The sequence below is a fragment of the Crocodylus siamensis genome, chromosome 4, assembly GCF_052110815.1.
Source record: "Crocodylus siamensis isolate JL-2025a chromosome 4, ASM5211081v1, whole genome shotgun sequence".
In the NCBI taxonomy this organism is placed as follows: Eukaryota; Metazoa; Chordata; order Crocodylia; family Crocodylidae; genus Crocodylus; species Crocodylus siamensis.
The window spans coordinates 57,386,440-57,405,877 of NC_143398.1; the positions used below are offsets into that span (position 1 = coordinate 57,386,440).

Consider the following 19,438-nt stretch of genomic DNA (forward strand, 5'->3'; position numbering starts at 1 on the left):
TTAAGCTGTTCATCTTTACAAGAAATCTTGGAATTGTCAAGCAGAATATAGGATCATACAGGCTTAAAGGAGCCTTTACATATAGGAGATGCCTCATAAGACCATTTTTTTTCTCTTCTATAGACAGATTTCTATAGTAAAGTTTGAATTCTTGCATATCTTATGAAATTTACCCAGCCCAATTTTGAATTATATTTAGACTTGGGAGAATTCAGCTTTTTTTTCTATAATCTTGATGGCTAAAATCAGTTTTAATTTTTTAATTATTGTTTATTGATTTAAATTTTCAGGATTGCATTCCCAGCCTGGGGCTGGAAGCAGTTCTTCAGCCCCCATGGCCCCTTAGGGGGTGAGCCCTGCCTGGCCTGGGGGAACCCCTGTGTACCCTGCCCCTATGACACTGTCTCTTCCTAGGTTCCTAGAGTTCCTGCTTGGCCTGGCCTTGCCTGGCCCTTGCGTACTCAGGCCAGGGTGTGCAGGGGGGTACCCCCAAGGCCCAGGTAGTGCCCCCATACTGTCCAGAAGGGCAGAAAGCCATGGCTGTCAAGGGGCTGGGCTGCTGCTCCACTGGTGCTTACCAGCTAGTGCTTGCCCCCTAAGGGTTTGCGGAGAGCAGGTACCTGCTTTCCACCCTGGGCTGGTGACAGGTGAAAAAGATGTTTATCAGTAAAAATTGAATCCTGCCAAGTCTAGTTATATTGTAATAAGGAAGGTGGTCCTCTGACACTGAATGCAATCAATCGCTTCCACAAATGTTCAAACATTTAGAGACATAGCAAAATTTAGATCTTACGTTCCAGCATCCATCCAGATTTTCATAATGGTGCCTATCACTGTAATGTGCGAGAGCCTAGATGGGGTGCACAAGGCATCCTAGATGGGGTGCACAAGGACATTGCTATCCATAGCCGGCATTTGGTTTTATGGGCTAATGAATTATTGCAATATTAACTAATGTGTGCCAGCTTATTATGAACACCTGGGTATTTAATTGGGTACTGTGTCATAAGATTCAATGGAAACAGTGGCCTATGAGCACATGGTATTGGAACATTTTTTGTCATCAAGGAAAATGTTGACTTTGGTTGTTAACTGATTAGTTTATTGGTCACTTATTGCAGGAAAATGGAATGATCTTGTTTCACTTTATTTATTTATGTCAAACTGAAATAGGAATATTATAATAAAAACATGTGTATCCAAAAGAAAATATAGCTAGGTAAATATGAACAGATGTCTCGTATGCCTTTTAACTTTTGTTTTGTAGAGAAACATTAATTTTAATCAGAGCAACGGTAGCATTAGCTCAGCCTCGTTGAGTAAATACACTTTTAAAAGAGTGCTAGTAACTGATTATAATATGTTATATAAACAAGACAAACTTCTGGAAGTGTTGCCAGCTACTGGAGACTATTCATAGTTGAATTATACTGTGATGGAGCATGAACAGGACGGATAGGCAAGGAAAGGAATTTCCATAGTTCTGTAACCTCAAAATATTCTCTGGGTGTGGATACATGTAATAATTGTACTGTTCCAAGAATATCAGTAATTGGGACCCAGACTTTCTGGCAGTTGACTAGGGCTCAGTGCATCCCAAGCTAATTTGGGGGCGGAGGGCTGGCCAGCTAGCCAGCCAGATGGTTTGGGTGGTTGCTGCTGGGCCCCTTGCTTCTGCATTCCCAGGGGGTACCTAAGATCTCCACATCTTCCTACAGGTTTAAAAGGACTTTCTTTACAGAGCCACTCAATTACTGCTATTGCCTGCAATCAACCCACTAGTGGTTAGGGTTCAGGGAGGTGTCTGAAAGCCACTCAATTAACTTGCGCTGCTGGAAATTGCACAGATGTGTGTGTAGGGCAAGGCAGGGGCAGGGCTGCAGTAGGAAAGCTTTGGAACAATTAATGGCCCAATTCACATTGACCAACCATGGTACTAATTACCCATTTTGAGGTGTCTCAGTTTTCCCGTACCCAGCAATTGATGGATGTTTACATTTAAAGGTGCACCCACCCACCAACCTCACAGTCCTTCCCCCGTCCCCGCACCTCAGGAACCCAGAAGTGAGCTTCAGCCAGCCCACTCGCCTGGCCAGTCCTCCATCTCCATCCTTTACTCCAGATCACTCAGGGCAAGGTCCATTGCCAGCAACGGAAAGGCTTTCAGGAAATGTGCTTATTTTTATAGCTGCAGCATGAGACCGAGTACATGGGGAGTCCCAGAGCATCCAACTCCTAGAGATGCAGAAGCAGGGGTCCAGGCAGCTCCCCACCCCCTCCTCAAATCAGCTTGGCACTCTGTGGACTGCAGTGAAGTGCAGGCAATAGAAGTCATGGCTATAGAATTCTGGCTGCATGCCAGAGCAGCTAGTTGCTATGCATGGGGAGTTTAGTGTGGAATGAATGCCTGGAGGACTGACTAGACGATCTTGGAAAGTTTGGTGTCTACACATAACACTGAACCAATTCATGGAGAACCTGTTCAAAGTAATATCTGATTCTCCAGGAGTTCTTCTGAAACATTCCAGGAAATTTAAACCACTCAAAACTGACTTGTATCTCTGGGCACTTGTGATTTAGGCTAGGAACAGACATTACACAAAAAAAAGTTTAAGTGATCAGAAACTGGTTTAAACGTATAACAGAACAGATGTTCAGTGCACATAAACCAGTTTGAAAATGGCTGAAACCGGTTTGATAAAAACATGGTTGAATGTAATATTAGACTTAACTGATTTGGGTCAAACTGGTTTATGCAATGTCTGTCCCAGACCCCTTGCTGGCTTAAGCTAAATCAGACTCCCCTAGCATCCTGGCATGCTCTCTGGGCTGGGTGGGGCTCTCTGCTTCACATCAGGGTTGGCCCCTCCCCTCTACTTCCTGGCTGAAACTATGGCAAGACTGCAGGCTGCTCCCTCTCCTCCCCCTCACCAATCCCTGATAAGCAGGACTTCCCTTCTCCCCCTTGCCTTGCAGAGAGGTGTCTGTGTATTAGCTAGAAGACCACGTGCTGGCTACTGTCTGTGCTGAGTCAACAGGCAGAATCAACAGGAAGCTGGTAATGTCCCTCTGTTGTTTTCTAAAGGGGTTGATAAACACTGTTATAAATTCCCTATTGGCCTAATTTGAGCATCCTGCTGGGGCCTGACCATCTCCCCCCCACCCCAGCTCAGTACTGTGGAAGAAGGGAGGGCTGCTGTAGCACCTCTGGCTTCTAGCCTAAGCCACTGCAGGCATGTGCCTGCATTTTTGGGATGTCTGTCTGGTTACAAAGATTGAATCAATTCAGACTCAGGTTTTTTGAATGTCTGTCCCTAGCCTTAAAGTGATATGTGTGTACTCACCTAACACCTTGTATGCTCAACCCAGAACAAGGCATGGAGCATAAGAGCCCAACCCAAGGAAAGAAGCTTTAGAAGGGATTGTGAATCAAATACATCCCAGAGTGGCAAAACTTCCCAGGCTTTCTTATTGCTAGGGCACTGGGGAGTAGTCATTTGCTGCTAGTCTCATGCTTACTCATCCATGCTGGTCAGTGAGTAAGGTGTGCTCTCTTACTTTTCTGCATGAAGGCTGGAGTTCTGGGTAGCTCACCCTCCTACATGAACTAATCCAAACCTCAATCTACTCCCACAATCTTTTATTATTGTCACTGTTGCTCTTGATTATAGGAACAGCCCCAGTGCTTTTTTAGCACCTTCATTTGGACAGTCAAAACTTTCAGATTATGATAATAGAAATATGGGCAAAGCGATCTCACTGGTCCGTATTCTCTTTTTCTGTGATGATCTGTATTGGTTGACAACTGATTAATACAAAAACTCCGTAACCTCTTCTAATACTCTAGACCTGCAGGTGCACTGAATATGCAAAGCAGAGCAGCAGGCCCTGAATAGGTAGCTGTGGACTGTGGATCTGGGCCCTGAATTCTTTGGATCCTGTCTAAAGTAAATCAAGATGCTTCCCCTTGGTTCAGCTCTCTGATTATCCTTCAGGAAGGAATGATTGTTTAGAAAGATTGCAGAACTAGCAGTGGGAATTGTGGTAAGGTCTCAAGATAGCATTTAATTCTGTAATTCTTATCCAATTGACTGAATGGGTTCTCAGAGCAAGGTTTCTTCCTATTTCTTTGCTTCATTCCCATTGACCATTCAGGTTCAGGGGTGTGGGAAAACCTGTTTTGCCATCTTCATTCTTTGCATGGACATACTGCATAGAAGGGCACACCAAGCATAAGGGTTGCTAGGATCACTTGCATGTATTTTCTTTCTGATCACTAGAGTGGTAATGGAAATAATTAGGCAAACTATATATGATTCTAAGAAATGGATCATGCCCTACAGAGGACAGCAACCTCCGTCCCCACTTTGCCACATGCTCAACCTCTTCTTGTTCTTTTGGGAGGACAGCATTTCCCCCCACCCCCCCACCCCCCAAAAAAGAGAAGAAAAAAGAAAAACAATAGTAATCCTAGCAAATATGGCTGGGGAGTAGAGAGTGGAAATTCCTTCTGACCCCCAAACAGGCAACCAAGGCAACCCTGAACAAAACCTATGAGCCTGGCATCTAAAAGGTTTTTTCATTATCACTAGGAGGACTGGTATACCCTGCTAAATTTCATATCTCTGGTTCTGATTGTTCTCTGATGCTTTAGAGAAGGATTAAGAAAAAACAAACCCAGAAACAAATTGATGCATTCTAAAGGGAAAGGCCAATATATACATGTAACCAGCAGAATTCCTAAAGCTCAGGTTACCTACCGATGTATGACCCATGGGCCAGATCTGGCCTGCTAAGTGGTGTAATATCTGGGAAGCCCAGATATCAGCATCAGGGGGACTTTTAAAGCAGGTTGCATGTGCATCATCAGCAATGGTAAGGAGAAGCTGGAGCAGCTGTGTTAGAAGCACTGGTCTGCCTTGGACCTAGCTGCATTATTTCAACCTGCCCTTTGAAAAGATCATTGACCCTTTCCTTGATGTATGGGATTCATTGATTGCGGTGCAATAAAAGGAGTTCTGTAAGCATATTAAACACTGGAAGGAAACTTTATCCAGAAACAGCCATCACAGCTATGCAGCCTGACATTTCTTACTTGCTCATGCAAGCTGTAGTATTGTCTGTAAGTGAAACTGAAGTCCCCAAGAAGACCTCAGACTCGTCTCAAGAAGGCTGATTTGTGGTAACATTGCCTTGTTTAGTGGATTTTGTAGTTTGTGCAATGCATGTGTGATACTATTATTATGTTGGAGTTGATGCTTGAAGGTTTGGCCCTACCTCTCATCATTGCAGCTGAACCTAGTCGGAAGGTAAGACTGACTTCGTTTAAAGGCCTTTAATGGAACAAGCAAACAGGGTATTTTGTTGTGGGGTATCTTTTATAGGGGTGGGGGACTAGCCCCTTAACCAAAATATAGAAGAATACAACTATGCCATCAAAATAAGGCTACAGGTGTGGCAGGATGACAGGATGTGTCAAACTGTAGGAACCCACCTATCCTCAGGTTGGTTTTTAGAGCAAGTTCATAGTTAGTAGGGTTGGAAGGGACCTGAGCAGATCAAGTCTGACCCCCTTCCATGGCAGGAAAGAGTACTGAGGTCAAACAACTCCAGCAAGGTGTTTATCTAGCCTCCTCTTAAAGACCCCCAGGGTAGAAGCCAGCACCACTTCTCTTGGAAGTTGGTTCCAGATCCTAGCCGCCTTGACCATGAAGTAGTGCCTCCTGATATCTAGCCTAAATCTACCCTCTGCCAGCTTGTGACTGTTATTCCTAGTCACTCCTGGTAGTGCTTGGGGGAACAGGGACTTCCCCAGTGCCTGCTGGTCCCCTCTGACTAGTTTGTAACAGGTCACTAGATCCCCCCTCAGCCTTCTCTTGTGGAAGCTGAATAGGTTCAGGTCCCATAGCCTGTCCTCATAGGGCCTGCCCTGCTGCCCCCTGATCATGTGAAATTATATGTGCATAAAGTGACCCTGGATGGAGTTCATAGGGGAGATGATCAAGAGGTTGGAAAACAGCTGAGAACAATGAAGGAATTTAAATAGGATTTTGAGCTTGTAATGGAGGAAAAGAGATGAAACTTGGTAGATAACTGAGAAGCTTCAGACACCTTCTGAAATGGGCTTCTGAGTAGCTTGTCCAGGAAACTCTTCCAGCACTCCACTCCTCAAATAGTTAGAAATCTTCTAATTTCCCATTTAACTCTATTCACGACAAATTTATACCAAATATTATTTATTAACAGTATTATCCTTTAATGTGAACATGTCTTTACCCTCCTGGTATTTATCTCCAAAGGTATTCCCAATCAACTTCTGTTTTCCTGAGCTAAACAGTCAAGAAATTTAAAATTTTTGCCATAGGGTAAATTGTTGATTTCCTTAACAGCTCTTCTCTGCATCCGTACCAGTTTAATCTTATTTTGAGCATTGGCCTGAGCTGCGCACAACACTCTAAATGAGGTTTAATTTTCTTTGAAATATCCAGCTCAACTAGGCTTTTGACCAGTCTTATTTTACTCTCTGACCTCTAAAAGATGGCTCTCTTTGCTAAACTTTTTTGAATGGCCTAATACTGATAAATCATTTTGACATGAAAAACAACAAGGAAAAACAACAAAATAAGCATGATCTAGATAAACACAGATACTGCTTTTACTTAATAAAAATTGAAACATATAGTGAAATGACTTTGGTTCTGAAATAACATTGAATTATTTTTATATCAGGGCATATTAAAACCATGGAAATGAAGCATTGCCTTATTGTACAAATATAAGAATATTATTATCCACTAGTTTCTTAGGAAATAATATGCTTACCGATACAGGTGCTTTAATAATTAACAAATTATTGTGTAAGAGCTGGCATGTTACCAGGTGCATGGATATTAAATATAAATTCAAATGTAACATGTTGAGAGAATATGTAGTGGACAGCACTTAACATCAAGTGCAGTCACTGAGCATTTACTTTCATAATATGGCTATGATAGTGCAAAGCATATTTTTAGTTTAGCTGCTGAGTTTTGATCATGTTCTTTTGAGCTCATACTTAATTAATATTGGCATTATCAAAGAGCCTGAATTTTGGTGGGCTGCAAGTGCCAAACTCCTTTGAGAATCTGACCCAGAGGTCCCAGTTTAGCAAATATCTTCCTATTGATACTCAAGTACTTTGCTGTAGCAGTTTAGATTTAAATATTTTCTTAAGTGCTTTTTTGATTTATAATGCACTCTCTTTGGCTGTATCTATACATATTTTTTGAGGGGGCTGGATCTCCTATGTGTGCCACTTGCTACTAAAGCTCTAACAGCATCCTGGAGTAGGAGCATCAATGGAACATTAGTGCAATTATGATTTAAAAAAAAATTTAGAGACCATTGCCCATGCAAATGTGCTTGGAGTACCAAAGAACAGTATCTCACTAATTAATCTCCTTGAAGTTGCAAACAGTTTGGTACAGGTGGATAACAAGGTATGGGCATTTTTACTGTTGTAGGACTTCAGTCCTTGTAAGGCATCAACCTAGTACTAGCTCTCTGCCTAGATGTAAATTTAGCCCACAGTGAATAAGCTAATAATTTTGCCTCAAACATATTGAATGTTATGGGAACTGTTATTTCCATAACAATTATATGAATGACAGGTATTTAAATTAGCAGTATTGGGAAGCCAAAAAGGGTGAATTTTGAGTGAACTTGGCTAGCAAGTCTTACTTGCCAGAGAGCTCATACTAATTCTGCGTATCCAAAAGATTTTTGCAAGCATGCTGAAAACAAAAAACTTAAATGTGTATGATAGTGTGAAAGTAAGTGGCTTGTAAGAGGCATGTTGGCAGAATTAAATTTAATTCAACATTCTCTGGGGCATGGTGATATCCCTTACTTTCCGTGACTGACAGCAATGGCAGCCATACTTAGCAGGGCATTTGAGAGTTTTAAGTCTTAAGTGGAATTTCTTGCTTGCTAGCATAAAAATGATTGGATCTAAGCAACTGCTAATACTGCAGATTATTTCAGTGAGTTTATAAATGGTAAATATCATGCTTACATTGCCAGAGTTTAATTGGTAATTCACTCTGTAAATTAATACTGCCATCATCATTACATGATAAGGAATGAAAGCAACAGCAAAAACGATCAGAGCAGCTGAAACCAACATTAGAGGTTTAGCATTTTTATTCCTTCTCTTTTGACGCTTCTTCAGTTGTCGTAATTCTTTAAGAGTCAACATATAGCATATACATATCACTGTGACAGGAATTAAGAATCCAAATACAATTCTGGAGATTGTGAATGGTACTACAATATGTAAAGGTTCTCCAATGTTCTCCAAGCAAGCTGCAGTGACATCTTGTCTTCTAACAGAAAATGTGTAATAAAAATCAGGAATTGATTCAATAAAAATAAAGATCCATATTGCAATTGTACAAAATGTGGCCTTGCCTTTGTCCCACCACTTTAGGGAGCTGATAGGATGGACAGCACCAACATACCGGTCAAAGCTGATGAGTGTCAGAAAATAAATACTTCCATAGATATTAATATCAAAGAATATTCTTCTGAACTGGCAAAATATCTGACTGGAGTACATGGCTAGCTTCTGAAGATTATAGTAGACTGAAAAAGGAACCATGAGAATCCATGTAATGTCACACAGTGCCAGATTGAATAAAAATATAGTGCTAGTTGTCCATGACTTTCTGCTGCATGCATAATAGAGTAGTGTAAGGATATTTCCCAGAAATCCCAACAATAAAGTAAAAAGACAAATGATAATCAGAAAGTAACAATACCACTCCAGTTTACTATTGGTATTGCAGAAGAAAGTGATACACGTAGCATTCTGCATTTTTCCATCAACTCTGCCTAAAGGGAAAAGAGAGACCAAAAGCCTTTTAAATAAAAGCATGAATTAAATTTGTAATTCAGAATTCCTGAGATTAATCCAATTTGTTAATATCAACAAAAGCCATTCAAAATATAGTATGATGTAATAGTTCAACAATATGTATAATATTTTTTTTTTAAAAAGATGCATCTCAAGCTTGCTTTATGGCAGTGATTTTCAACCAAGGTGTAGCAATATCTGGGGGTGCCTTGATATCTTTTAAATGATGCCATAGGGTACCATGCAATATTGGTACTGTTAGGTGTGCAAACATGATAAACAAAATAAACCCAGAGATTTAAAATATGAATGTGTAGTGTTAAAAACATTCTGATCTGTTGCTGTTTTTCTGAGTTCTTTGGAACAGAAAAGCTGTTATTATTTTTCCATAGTCAAAAAATGAGTGAAAACTGAGAGAGAGCCTTTTTTGAAGAGTGACTTGAAGCTAAAAAGGGGTGTCTCAAGTGAAAAAGTTGAGAATTACTGCTTTATGGCAACATCAGCATTGCCTGTCATCATGACTCTAAAGCATGGCATTTGTTTTCCTCCTCTTTTACTTTATATTTGTAAATAAATTAATCACTGGTGAGAGACACCAAGTTTATTATACAAGGGACACATTTATTCACAGAGGAAACCTAGACACAGCTTGATTAGTGGCATGCAGCTTCACTTCTACCACTAACTGATGTGCTTGCACCCTGTTTCAAAGAAACAACTCTAAGGGCATTCTTGATCTCTATGCCTTCAGTGTCCGTATGAGTGCTTATGATAGTGACACTTAAGATATGCCCACCTGCTCAGGGGCTAGTGGATTGAGACTTGGGGCTCTGAATCAAGACAATTTGACATGAAATCTTGGTCCCTGAAGTCAATGGCATATTCCTCACCTAGAGTACTGCATGGGCTCCTTTTTATTTTTTTATACATGTCTAACAATAATATTCCAGTTTCAACACACTGCAGTTGTTAAACCTAGAAGGAATTAATTTTGTTCTATTCACCATAGAGTTCCTTGCACAAACCTAGTTATTTTAATTTCACATATGGTATGTGTTGGGAAAGTATGTGTTGGGAAAGTTGGGCTATGCGACGCTTCGGTCCTTGATTCGATTTGGCAGAGATTCAGCCTGATTCAGTGGCCGAATCTCTGAATCTGAATTGAATCAGGAGACCTTCTAATCTCTCCGAATTGGGTTGGAACCCTCCTAATCGGTTTAGAGAGATTCAGAAAGATTTGGAGATTTGGATATAGATACAGCTTTAACTATTTTTTCAACAGACTTCTAGGAGGCAGGCAGCTTGTGTATCCTGCGATGCTGGGGCTCATGGAGCATCCCACAGGAGTGTAGGGGGCTTCCCAGTGTGCTCAGCAGCAGACCTGGAAGTGGACCAGAAGCACTTCTGGTCCACTTTCAGGTCCCCTGGGGAGTACGCAGGGGGATGCTAATGGCACAGTAGACTAATTAGAATGAATTCTAATTCTAATTCTACACATAATTAATTCTAATTCTAATAAATCTACTGTGCCATTAGCGTCTTGTGTAGGTGCACCCACTGAGTAGTGTAATGGGTAGCATTCCATATTTTTCATAGTTAAAATCTTGCTGTAAAAGGGAGAAATTAAGGATGCAGAAAATAAAGGGAGAAAATATTTCATAAGTCTAGTAAACTAGTTGTTCTTACATTTATTTGAATAATAGGGTTCTTCTGCTACAGTGAGATTTGGTTTCAAATGTTTGATTTGAGTTTTGATTAGTGGTCATCTTTAGATGTTATGCCTTGTACTTATTTAAAGTTCTAGAACAAATTAAAGCTTGCCTTCACTTACGGTATATTTTCATGTGTAGTTATTCCTATCAGTCTTGATTAACTATATCCAATTATGTCCTTGTGTGGGTGCTTCATTCCCATAGCTTTCCAACATCTTGCATGAATGACCAGCACCAGTATTGTTTCTGCACTGTTGGGCCTGGAGGCTCAGGCCAGAGCCCGGGACCTCCTTCTTTCCAAGGGAAGTGTCCCTCTTATTGAACCACACTCTTTCCAGGCCTTTCTCCTAGCCCTATTTATTTTCCCCTTTTGGCTGTCAAATGAGGTTATGGAGAAGACCTTAAGAGAGCTCTGGGTAGTGCCTTACCCATGGTTTTTTCGTTAGATTTCAAAGCATTTTCTGGGAAGCAGAAGATAGAGGTTCATACCCCCTCTGGATGAGGTGGGCCCTGGCTAACTGCATGAGCCATTAAGCTATTTGGTAGGTTTTTCCCCAAATCATACTTCTGGGAACTTGCATACAATTATGTGCCTACACAGGCAATTCCCTTCTGCCTCAGAGCACATGTGGTCATAGTCAAGTTTTCCTAAGCATGCCTGGATTGGAATCACAGGACAAGTATAGTTATGCAGGTGGAAACAATTTAAAATCTGCATCAGCTTCCAGAAATGGCAGTTACATGGTTACATTTTGATGTGTAAAGGTGGCATAGGATTTATACCAAAATTGCCAACTGCCAAAGAAGACGTATCAAGTGAAGATTCCACTGCTATTTTTGTAAATCTATGACTGTGCAACAAAGCACACTTACACATTTCAGGGGATATCAATGGGCTAAGACTACTGGATGAAATTAAAAAGAAGAGTTTTTTCATTAGAAGCTTAGGATCCAAAGCAGACATGTGACTTCTGAAATGGGAAGACATTGTCTAATTCCAGTATATTTAACTAATGGGGAATGTTTGCTCCCTCCTATTTTATCTGCTACAGAAAAGTACTTTAATTTGGGGTAAACATATTTTTAAATAGTTTTTTTCACTGTACTGTATGGGTTTACTTTTCTCCAGTAGATGATTATTAGTTTTTCTTATAAACCCTTAAACATGGAACAGATCTAAAGGATAGTATATAGTTTAATAAAATGCTGGTTTTATTAAAGCTTCATATTCTCCCCCTACTTAAATACTTCTAAGAAATCACTTGTGGCATGGCGCCAATCCCAATACGGCTTTGCTGGGAGCTGTCCTAGGTTTGGGGCAGCTGCTAGCAAGCTTCCTGCCAGGGCAGGGTAGGGAGCATGGGGCTCACCAGGAGCTTACTTGCTTGGGTTCCCAGCCTACCCATCTGCCAGAGCAACGCTGTGTGGGAGTGAGTGGAAAGTGAGCAGGGTCTGGGTTCCCAGCTCCAAGCTGTGCAGAGCTGTTCTGGGGAGAGATGGGGGCTGGGAACCCAGTCCTGATGCTGATCAGCTACTGGCTTCTGGGGGGAGCTGGGAGTAGAGGAGCACCAAGACTGGGGACAGAATTCCCTGTCCCCTGTGGCCCCTGTTGCCTAGGTTGACTGGGAACAAATTTAGTCCCAGTCAGCTAAGGCAGCAGGGGACAGGGAACTCTCTGTCCCCAGTCCTGGTGCTGCTCTGCTTCCGGCTCCCCCCAGGAGCAAATTTGCTTCCAGTCAGTGTCTATACAACTGCTACTGTGCAATAATTACTGCGCAGTTAATTTAGTACCTGTATTTACAGGTACTAGCTAACTGCAGTAACCTAATTTACTGCACAGTAAATGCCCCACACACATAGATGGTGACAGTTTAGACTAATAGATTAGTCTACTGTTCAGTAAAACACCTCGTGTAAACACCCCCACTAGCATTGGGAGCCAACCTTTTTGGCAAGTTTGCCACAAATTAGCTCTGCACCCTCCCCAAGTGCCACTTCAACCCCTTTTCTGCTGCTTATCTTTCTGCTTCCTTCCTTTTGCTCCCTGATCAAGGTGCTGCACTGCTTTCTGCTTCTTCCCCTGTGCTGTCTATCCAATGCCCTGCTTTCTGCTTCCTGTCCTGTCTACGCTTGTGCTGCTTGTCCCATAATTTGCCACATGCAGAGGCTGCCTGTGGCACCTGTACCACAGATTGACCACTCTTGGTCTACAGTACAGGAACCTTAGTGTTCAGTATTTGTTTTGGGATCTGTGTGAGAGGAGGGGGGATGAAATATTTTACTACTATTGTTTATTATTCTTAAATAATAAACGAACACAGAAGTGCATGGAGGCCACAGTTGAGGTCAGCTGCCAACAGTAATAGTCATCATATAGTTCGGCCTTTTAGGGCTTACAGGCTACAGAACAATATAAACAAAGCATGGGAAAGAAAACAAGCAAAGAATGTCAAAGTGGCTTTCCTGAGATAACACAACAGGTTGGTGGTGGAATGAAACTTGGGTCTCTCAAGTTCCCTGAGAAGACTTCATGGCTTCCCATATGAAACTCAAGGGAATTTGATAGTGGTTGCATCATCAAAACTTCAGCATCTTTCAAATTTTTACTGCCTTACTATGCCATGGAATAATAATTTACACTAGTTTACATTTGGCAATTTACAGCAATTTCTGTGCAAGAATGTCAAAGTTCTTTATGCTAGTGAATTTTGCTCTATAGCAGATTTGCAAGGTAAGTAACTGTTAGTATCTGCATTTAATTAGATGGAGAAACTGTAGCTTAGGGAAATTAAGAACTTGATATTACAAGGTGCTGAAAGTTTTTAACTTTTTCTGTGGATGCCAAACTTAACTTGCCTTCAGTGGGATTTGAGGGCACTTAAATATTAATGTAGAGACAACTCAACAACCAGAGGCCTGGGAGCAAAATTGCAGATGAAGCTTGGAGCATGGTTGGGGGAGTGCTTGGGTTTGCTGACTCCCCAGTGCTCGTATGTTTCAGCAAGAGCATTTTGAATATGACTGCCTTATATCTGGATGTAAGAAGTTTTGCCTAGTAAATATACATTTGCTCTTAATTAATGGTTAGGTCATGGTACCCACCTTGAAAGCAGCTATGATGGCTGTGTAAAGATTGTCTTTAATTATTCGTCATATTAAAATAGTCCTAAGAACACCATTGGAGTTAGGGCTGTATTTTATAAGTTACTTTACAAAGAGAAATTAAAAACTTTCCAATGATATTGGAAATCTTGAAATTCCTAGAATGCACAGTTTCATAATTTAAAATAGTCTGTGTCCTCTTATGCTCTACAGTGGAGTCTGAGATTTGTTAATTGTACCATATACTCCTGCTCTACAGTTTTGTCAGTAACCCACAAACCTTTCTTCTCTGATCCTGTCTGCACCTCTTTCCCTTCCCCAAACCACTGCTAATGTCTTTCCTTTTCCCTTCCCCACCAGCATCCAACTTTTGCCCATTGAAGTGGTTTTTCTCTTATTGTTCTCCCACCTACCACTGACACTGTAATGGGGTTTGGTGGTTATGATGAGATCAGTTTTAGAATCTGAAGCCCTGACAGTCTCTGTGACTTATGCTGAGTCCCATGCATTATCATTCAAAAAATAACACTTAGCAGTGACATAAGAAAGGAAATTGTTAGTGCAGTGACTAGAACAATGAGCAACAGAACCATGAAATTACTTTGACTAGTGAGCTGTTGCATATGCTGTTGGTACCCGATCCTTTCTCATTGAAGCCAGGTTATTTTTTGCTCTTGACTTCAATGGGAGCAGAATTGGGTCTGCAGGGCTAAGAAATATTGTGGGTTTACCGAGTGTATGTAATCTTTCAGTTGAACAGTCAGATTCTGTAGAGGTGGCCCAAAGTATTCAGTAAATGGAAACATCAAACAAAAGGATGGGAGCATCCCAAAATACAGCAGACTTTTGAACTGAAGACTGGATGTGAGAATATCTTGTCAGTAACCAGAAGAAAACAGTCAGCAGCCCATACCTAGGAAGGTTGAAAGCTGGGGTAAAGCTATGTGAACCTTTTGTCCTTTAAGCTTTGCATGGCTCCTTCAACATGGAATCTCAGCCTACAATTTTTATTAGCCTTGTACACTTTTACATTAAAATGACATTATAGTTTTAAAATACAACCCACTGGTTATATTTATCAGTTTCCACATATGTTCACCGAGGTTGCATTTTATTCAGGGTATGAAAGAAATACGGGTTGGAATTGTGACAGCTTCCTTCCCTGAATAATAAATATCTATAATCCTTTACCAAACTCAAGATGGTTGCAGTTTCTTAAAGAAGTCAAGTTGCTTATTCCTTTTGATTATACATACAACACCAGATCCACACCTGATGTTTACTGACTTAGTTTAGTGGCTTGAGATATATTGTTTTGAACAAGTATAAGTTGGTTTCTGACTTGACTTCAGTGCTTTAAATCTTTAATTCTCTAGTTCTGTTATATTCAGCAAATCTCACTGGGGATGCAGAAATCATAAAAGACAGTGAACAAAGCACCAAACCCTCACCAGAACCTTCACATGTGCTTGCCTCCAAATTCTTAGTTTAAGTGAAGGGCTGTATTTCAGAGAAAATTATTTGTTGTGGAAATTTCTGTTTTTAGTTTTTGCATTTATTATAGCTTGAAAAATAAATAATACAATATTTTTAGAATGTTAAATGAACATATGCTATTGTTAATCTTGTATCCCTTGTTAGTTTTGCTTTATGTCTTTCTTCATGTTTTGATTAATCATGTTATTACTCTCACCAAAGAATGAAGTTAATACTTCTATTTGAGAGTTTGAGTAAACAAATATTATATGCTAGAAATAAGCACAACTAGTTCCATATTATGCAATTTAAGAACTTGACTTGCTGAAGCCAAGACTGTGAAAACTACTAAAACAGTATCAGCTGTAACCCAAAATTTACATTATTTGAAGAATTGTGCTTATGTCTGTATATGAAGGTATCAATCAGTCCATGAAACTATGATACATATTTTTAAATAGGAAAATAGGAGTACTTTAAAAAAAAGAAAAGAGTACTTAAATCTTTTACTTACCTAGTTTTAAAATGCTGGAGTTGTCTGGGACACAGAAGTCTGTGTTCCAAAGTATGTTTTTATTTTCCATTAACCTTGATCTTGTAAAAGTACAAAACTGTTTTGCAAATATTGTTAATAACCTGTGGATTTGTAATATTTCATATACTGCTGCTGCACTTCAGACAGCAATTGACAAACTGGATAAGAGAGATGTCTTTTAACATTAGACTCCTCCTCCCAGTAAGGGAACAAAACAGCTGTTGTCATATTTTTCTAGACTTGCCCAGTTTTTCAGTGGAAGAAACTCTTCTTTGGACAAATCTGAATTTCAGGGAGTGTGAGATGTTTTCAGGAGGAGGAAAATCAGGAGCGAATGGAGTCATGAGGTATATTTACCCCATGGCAGCACTGTCTCTCAGCTGGGATGCTCCTGTATACATTCTCCTCTCCACCCACCTGCTCCATCTATCATGCCACAAACCCAAAAATGCTTTGAGGCCATTCCAAAGTATCCCTTTGCAGCTACTATTGAGACCATGGCTTCCAGTGGGCTGGAATGTATTTGGCATATTTCCAGGTTTGAAGCAAGCATGCAGAATGGAATGAGCAGTGTATGCTTGGGGGGTGTCTTAGCCAGGGAGCCCCGGTAGCAGTCTCATAAGCTACCTGGTTGCATAAGCAATCTGAATGCATGGGTGGTGATGCAAGTGTGGCATTAGCTTCCGTCAAAGAGGTAGTGATGGAGTAGACGATGAGAAGATTGCCACATTCTACCCTAAATCAAGCAAGCAATAGGAAGCTATTGAATCCACTTTGACATAAAGAATGAACACCCTTTCTGACTACTTCCATAAATGGTGTCTCCATCTCAGCTGAGCTAAAATGGTGGCAACAGCCTTCCATCTAAACAACAACCCCTGAGATGTCTAGGGGGGATAGCCCAAGACAGCTGGAGCCCTTAAAGTGTCTGATGAGAGGAGAGGACTGCCCTTCCCTCCATCCTTTGGGCATAAGTTGGGGTAAACAGTTATTAGTTGACAGTAATAAGGGCAGGGGTTTTCAACCTTTTTTAATCAAAGTACCCTTGGTGGATGGATGTGGAGCAGGCAGCGGGGGGGGGTGCGCGGCTGGACATGGGGGGGTGTGGTGCAGCCAGACATGGAACGGGGAGGCAGGGACGGCGTGCAGGATGGGGGGTGGTGCACAGGCAGATGCAGGGTGAGGTTTGTGTGTGGGTGGGTGGAGATGGCGCACCACGGCCTCCCAGGAGCAGGGCCAGGGCAGGGCAGGGAAGCTCGCCAGGGTGGGGTGAGGGCAGTGGCACCCCTCTGTGGGGCGGAGAAGCTCACCAGGCTGGTGGGTGGCTGCAGTGGCCATTGCGTACAAGCTTTTCTGACCTGCAGAGAGGTGCTGCTGCCCTGGCCCAACCCCAGCCCTGCTTCTAGGAGGCGGTGGCACTCCATCCCTAGCAGGGAGGGAAGGACTGCGACAAGACCTGGATAGGTTACAGGAGTGGGCTGACATAAACAGGATGCGTTTCAATACTGACAAGTGCAGGGTGCTGCACTTAGGCAGTAGTAACCAGCAGCACACTTATAGAATGGGAAACTCCCTTCTTGAGAGCACGGAGGTGGAAAGGGATCTTGGAGTCATTATTGACTCCAAGATGAACATGGGCCGACAATGCGAGGTCACGGTTGGCAGGGCTAACCAGACCTTGTTGTGCATCCACAGGTGCATGTCAAGTAGAGCCAGGGAGGTGATCCTCCTCCTCTATGCGATGCTGGTCAGGCCACAGCTGGAGTACTGCGTCCAGTTCTCTGCACCCCATTTCAGGAGGGATGTGGACAACATGGAGAGGGTCCAGAGGAGGGCCACCTGCATGATCCGGGGACTACAGGACAGACCCTACACTGAAAGACTGCGGGACGTAAACCTGTTCAGCCTTCACAAGAGAAGGCTGAGGGTGGACCTAGTGACTGTCTATAAACTCACTAGGCGGGACCAGAAGGGTTTGGGGGAGACACTGTTTCCCCTAGCGCCCCCTGGCATGACAAGGAACAATGGACACAAGTTATTAGAGAGTAGATTTAGATTAGATGTCCGCAAGAACTACTTCACAGTTAGGTCGGCTAGGAGCTGGAACCAACTTCCAAGGGAAGTGGTGCTGGCTCCTATCCTGGGGATCTTTAAGAAGAGGCTTGATGACTACTGGCTGGACTCATTTGAGTCCAGTCTTTTTTCCCACACAGGCGGGGGGTCAGACTTGAAGATCTACAAGGTCCCTTCAGACCCTACTTCTATGATTCTTTGATTCTATGATCCCCACCCACCAGCACATATCGCCTAGCACTGTTCCTGGTTGACAACTCCTGAATTAGGGGATTAATATAATGAGCATTTAGCATAGCATGTAAGTTATTATCTTTGTATCTGTTAACTTAATAATCTCTTAAGTGTAAATAGCTATTAACTGCTATTTTTGTATAAACTCACCCTTGTTGTATTGTAAAAAGAGTATTTCAAACTTTTGATATAATTTAATATTTGTTTGCATATTATAATTATTCCTTTATGTAATTACATTCTGTAAATAGTTACTTCTGACTCTGCAAGGTCTCAACACTGTAAAAGGAAGCCCCTCCTGTTGGGGAACCTCTGGCCACTCCCAGGTGAGCTGAGCACGGGTAAAGCCAGCTGGTACCCCGGGTCTCGAACATCTGGACACAGCTGTGGGTAGTGCCGTTCACCAAGGGATACACACCATTACTTATTTAGGAACCAGACCCTTCCCTACTGTAATCATGTGGAAGGGGTGCAGGGTAAGGTTAACAGCAGAGGAGCTTTTATCTGTTGCCTTGCTGACACCACTTGGGGTACAAGTTTCCAAACACTTCACACCTCCATTTTGGCACTTGAGTATACTCATGCTGAGTACTGTGCACCAGTATGGGGCTGAAGCATGCACACTAAGTGAATTCCAGCCTTAACAGCATCATAAGGACCATTATCAGATACCTTATGCCAGCCCCAGTTGACTGCTTACCAGTCCTCTCAGGCATGCCTGCACCAACATCTGGAGACAAGCTGCTATCCTGGCCCTAGGCCCCAAAGCCCAAGATCCGGATCATTCTTTGCACACCAGTCTAGTAGCAACAAGCCAGAAAACCAACTACCACCTGTAATCTCAGAACCCATTTTCCACTCAGGCCAATAAGGTCATTGAACCTGTAGGTGGCATGTCAGCTACAGCATGGACCTCCCATCAGTGGAACAGGAAATACTCTGCGCAAGAACTGCAGCTAAAAAAACTTCATCCCCAACACCAGGTTTCACCCCTCAGGATGGCAGCTGCCCTGCAGGGCCTTGACTGTCCTTTTCCATCTTAAAACAGGCGTTGGACGGTTTAAGGCAAGCATGCACTCTTGGGGCCTCTCCAACAATGGTGGCTGTAGTTGTGGTGCTCAAGCTCAGCCAGACAGCTACATAATCTATGAGTGCCCTTATGGTCTTCATATGGGTACCCAAGGTCTTATTGACATTGACCATTCTAACTGTTGCTGGTTATCTGGCCCTCATGTTTCCAACATATGAGTGTGGCGATACTCACTTCATCATCATCAACATGCCACAAAAATCCCTCAAGGCTCTGTCCTTGGACCCATACTGTTCAACATCTTCATTAATGATGTGGACATTGGAGTCAGGAGTGGACTGGCCAAGTTCGCCGATGACACCAAACTTTGGGGCAAAGCATCC

The 19,438-nt window shown here is 42.1% G+C and overlaps 2 protein-coding genes across 6 annotated transcripts in view; one reads left to right on the forward strand and one right to left on the reverse strand.

Moving 5' to 3' along the window:
- TMEM117 (transmembrane protein 117) overlaps positions 1 to 19,438 on the forward strand; it is a 430,756-nt gene that overhangs the window by 47,047 nt on the left and 364,271 nt on the right. The gene's annotated exons all lie outside the window — the stretch shown is intronic.
- Positions 7,850 to 15,767, reverse strand: LOC149865751 (P2Y purinoceptor 1-like). Its single transcript, XM_090046281.1, has 2 exons — positions 15,698 to 15,767; positions 7,850 to 8,871 (listed from the first exon to the last, which is right to left on the reverse strand). Exons 1-2 carry the CDS (start codon positions 15,765 to 15,767, stop codon positions 7,850 to 7,852), a joined length of 1,092 nt encoding a protein of 363 aa, XP_089902407.1.

Excerpts from the sequence above, each read along its gene's own strand:
- LOC149865751 (XM_090046281.1), bottom strand. The coding sequence starts at position 15,767 with ATGGAAAATAAAAACATACTTTGGAACACAGACTTCTGTGTCCCAGAC. Across the intron at positions 8,872-15,697 it reads CTCCAGCATTTTAAAACTAG|GCAGAGTTGATGGAAAAATG; the intron begins GTAAGTAAAAGA and ends TTTTCCCTTTAG.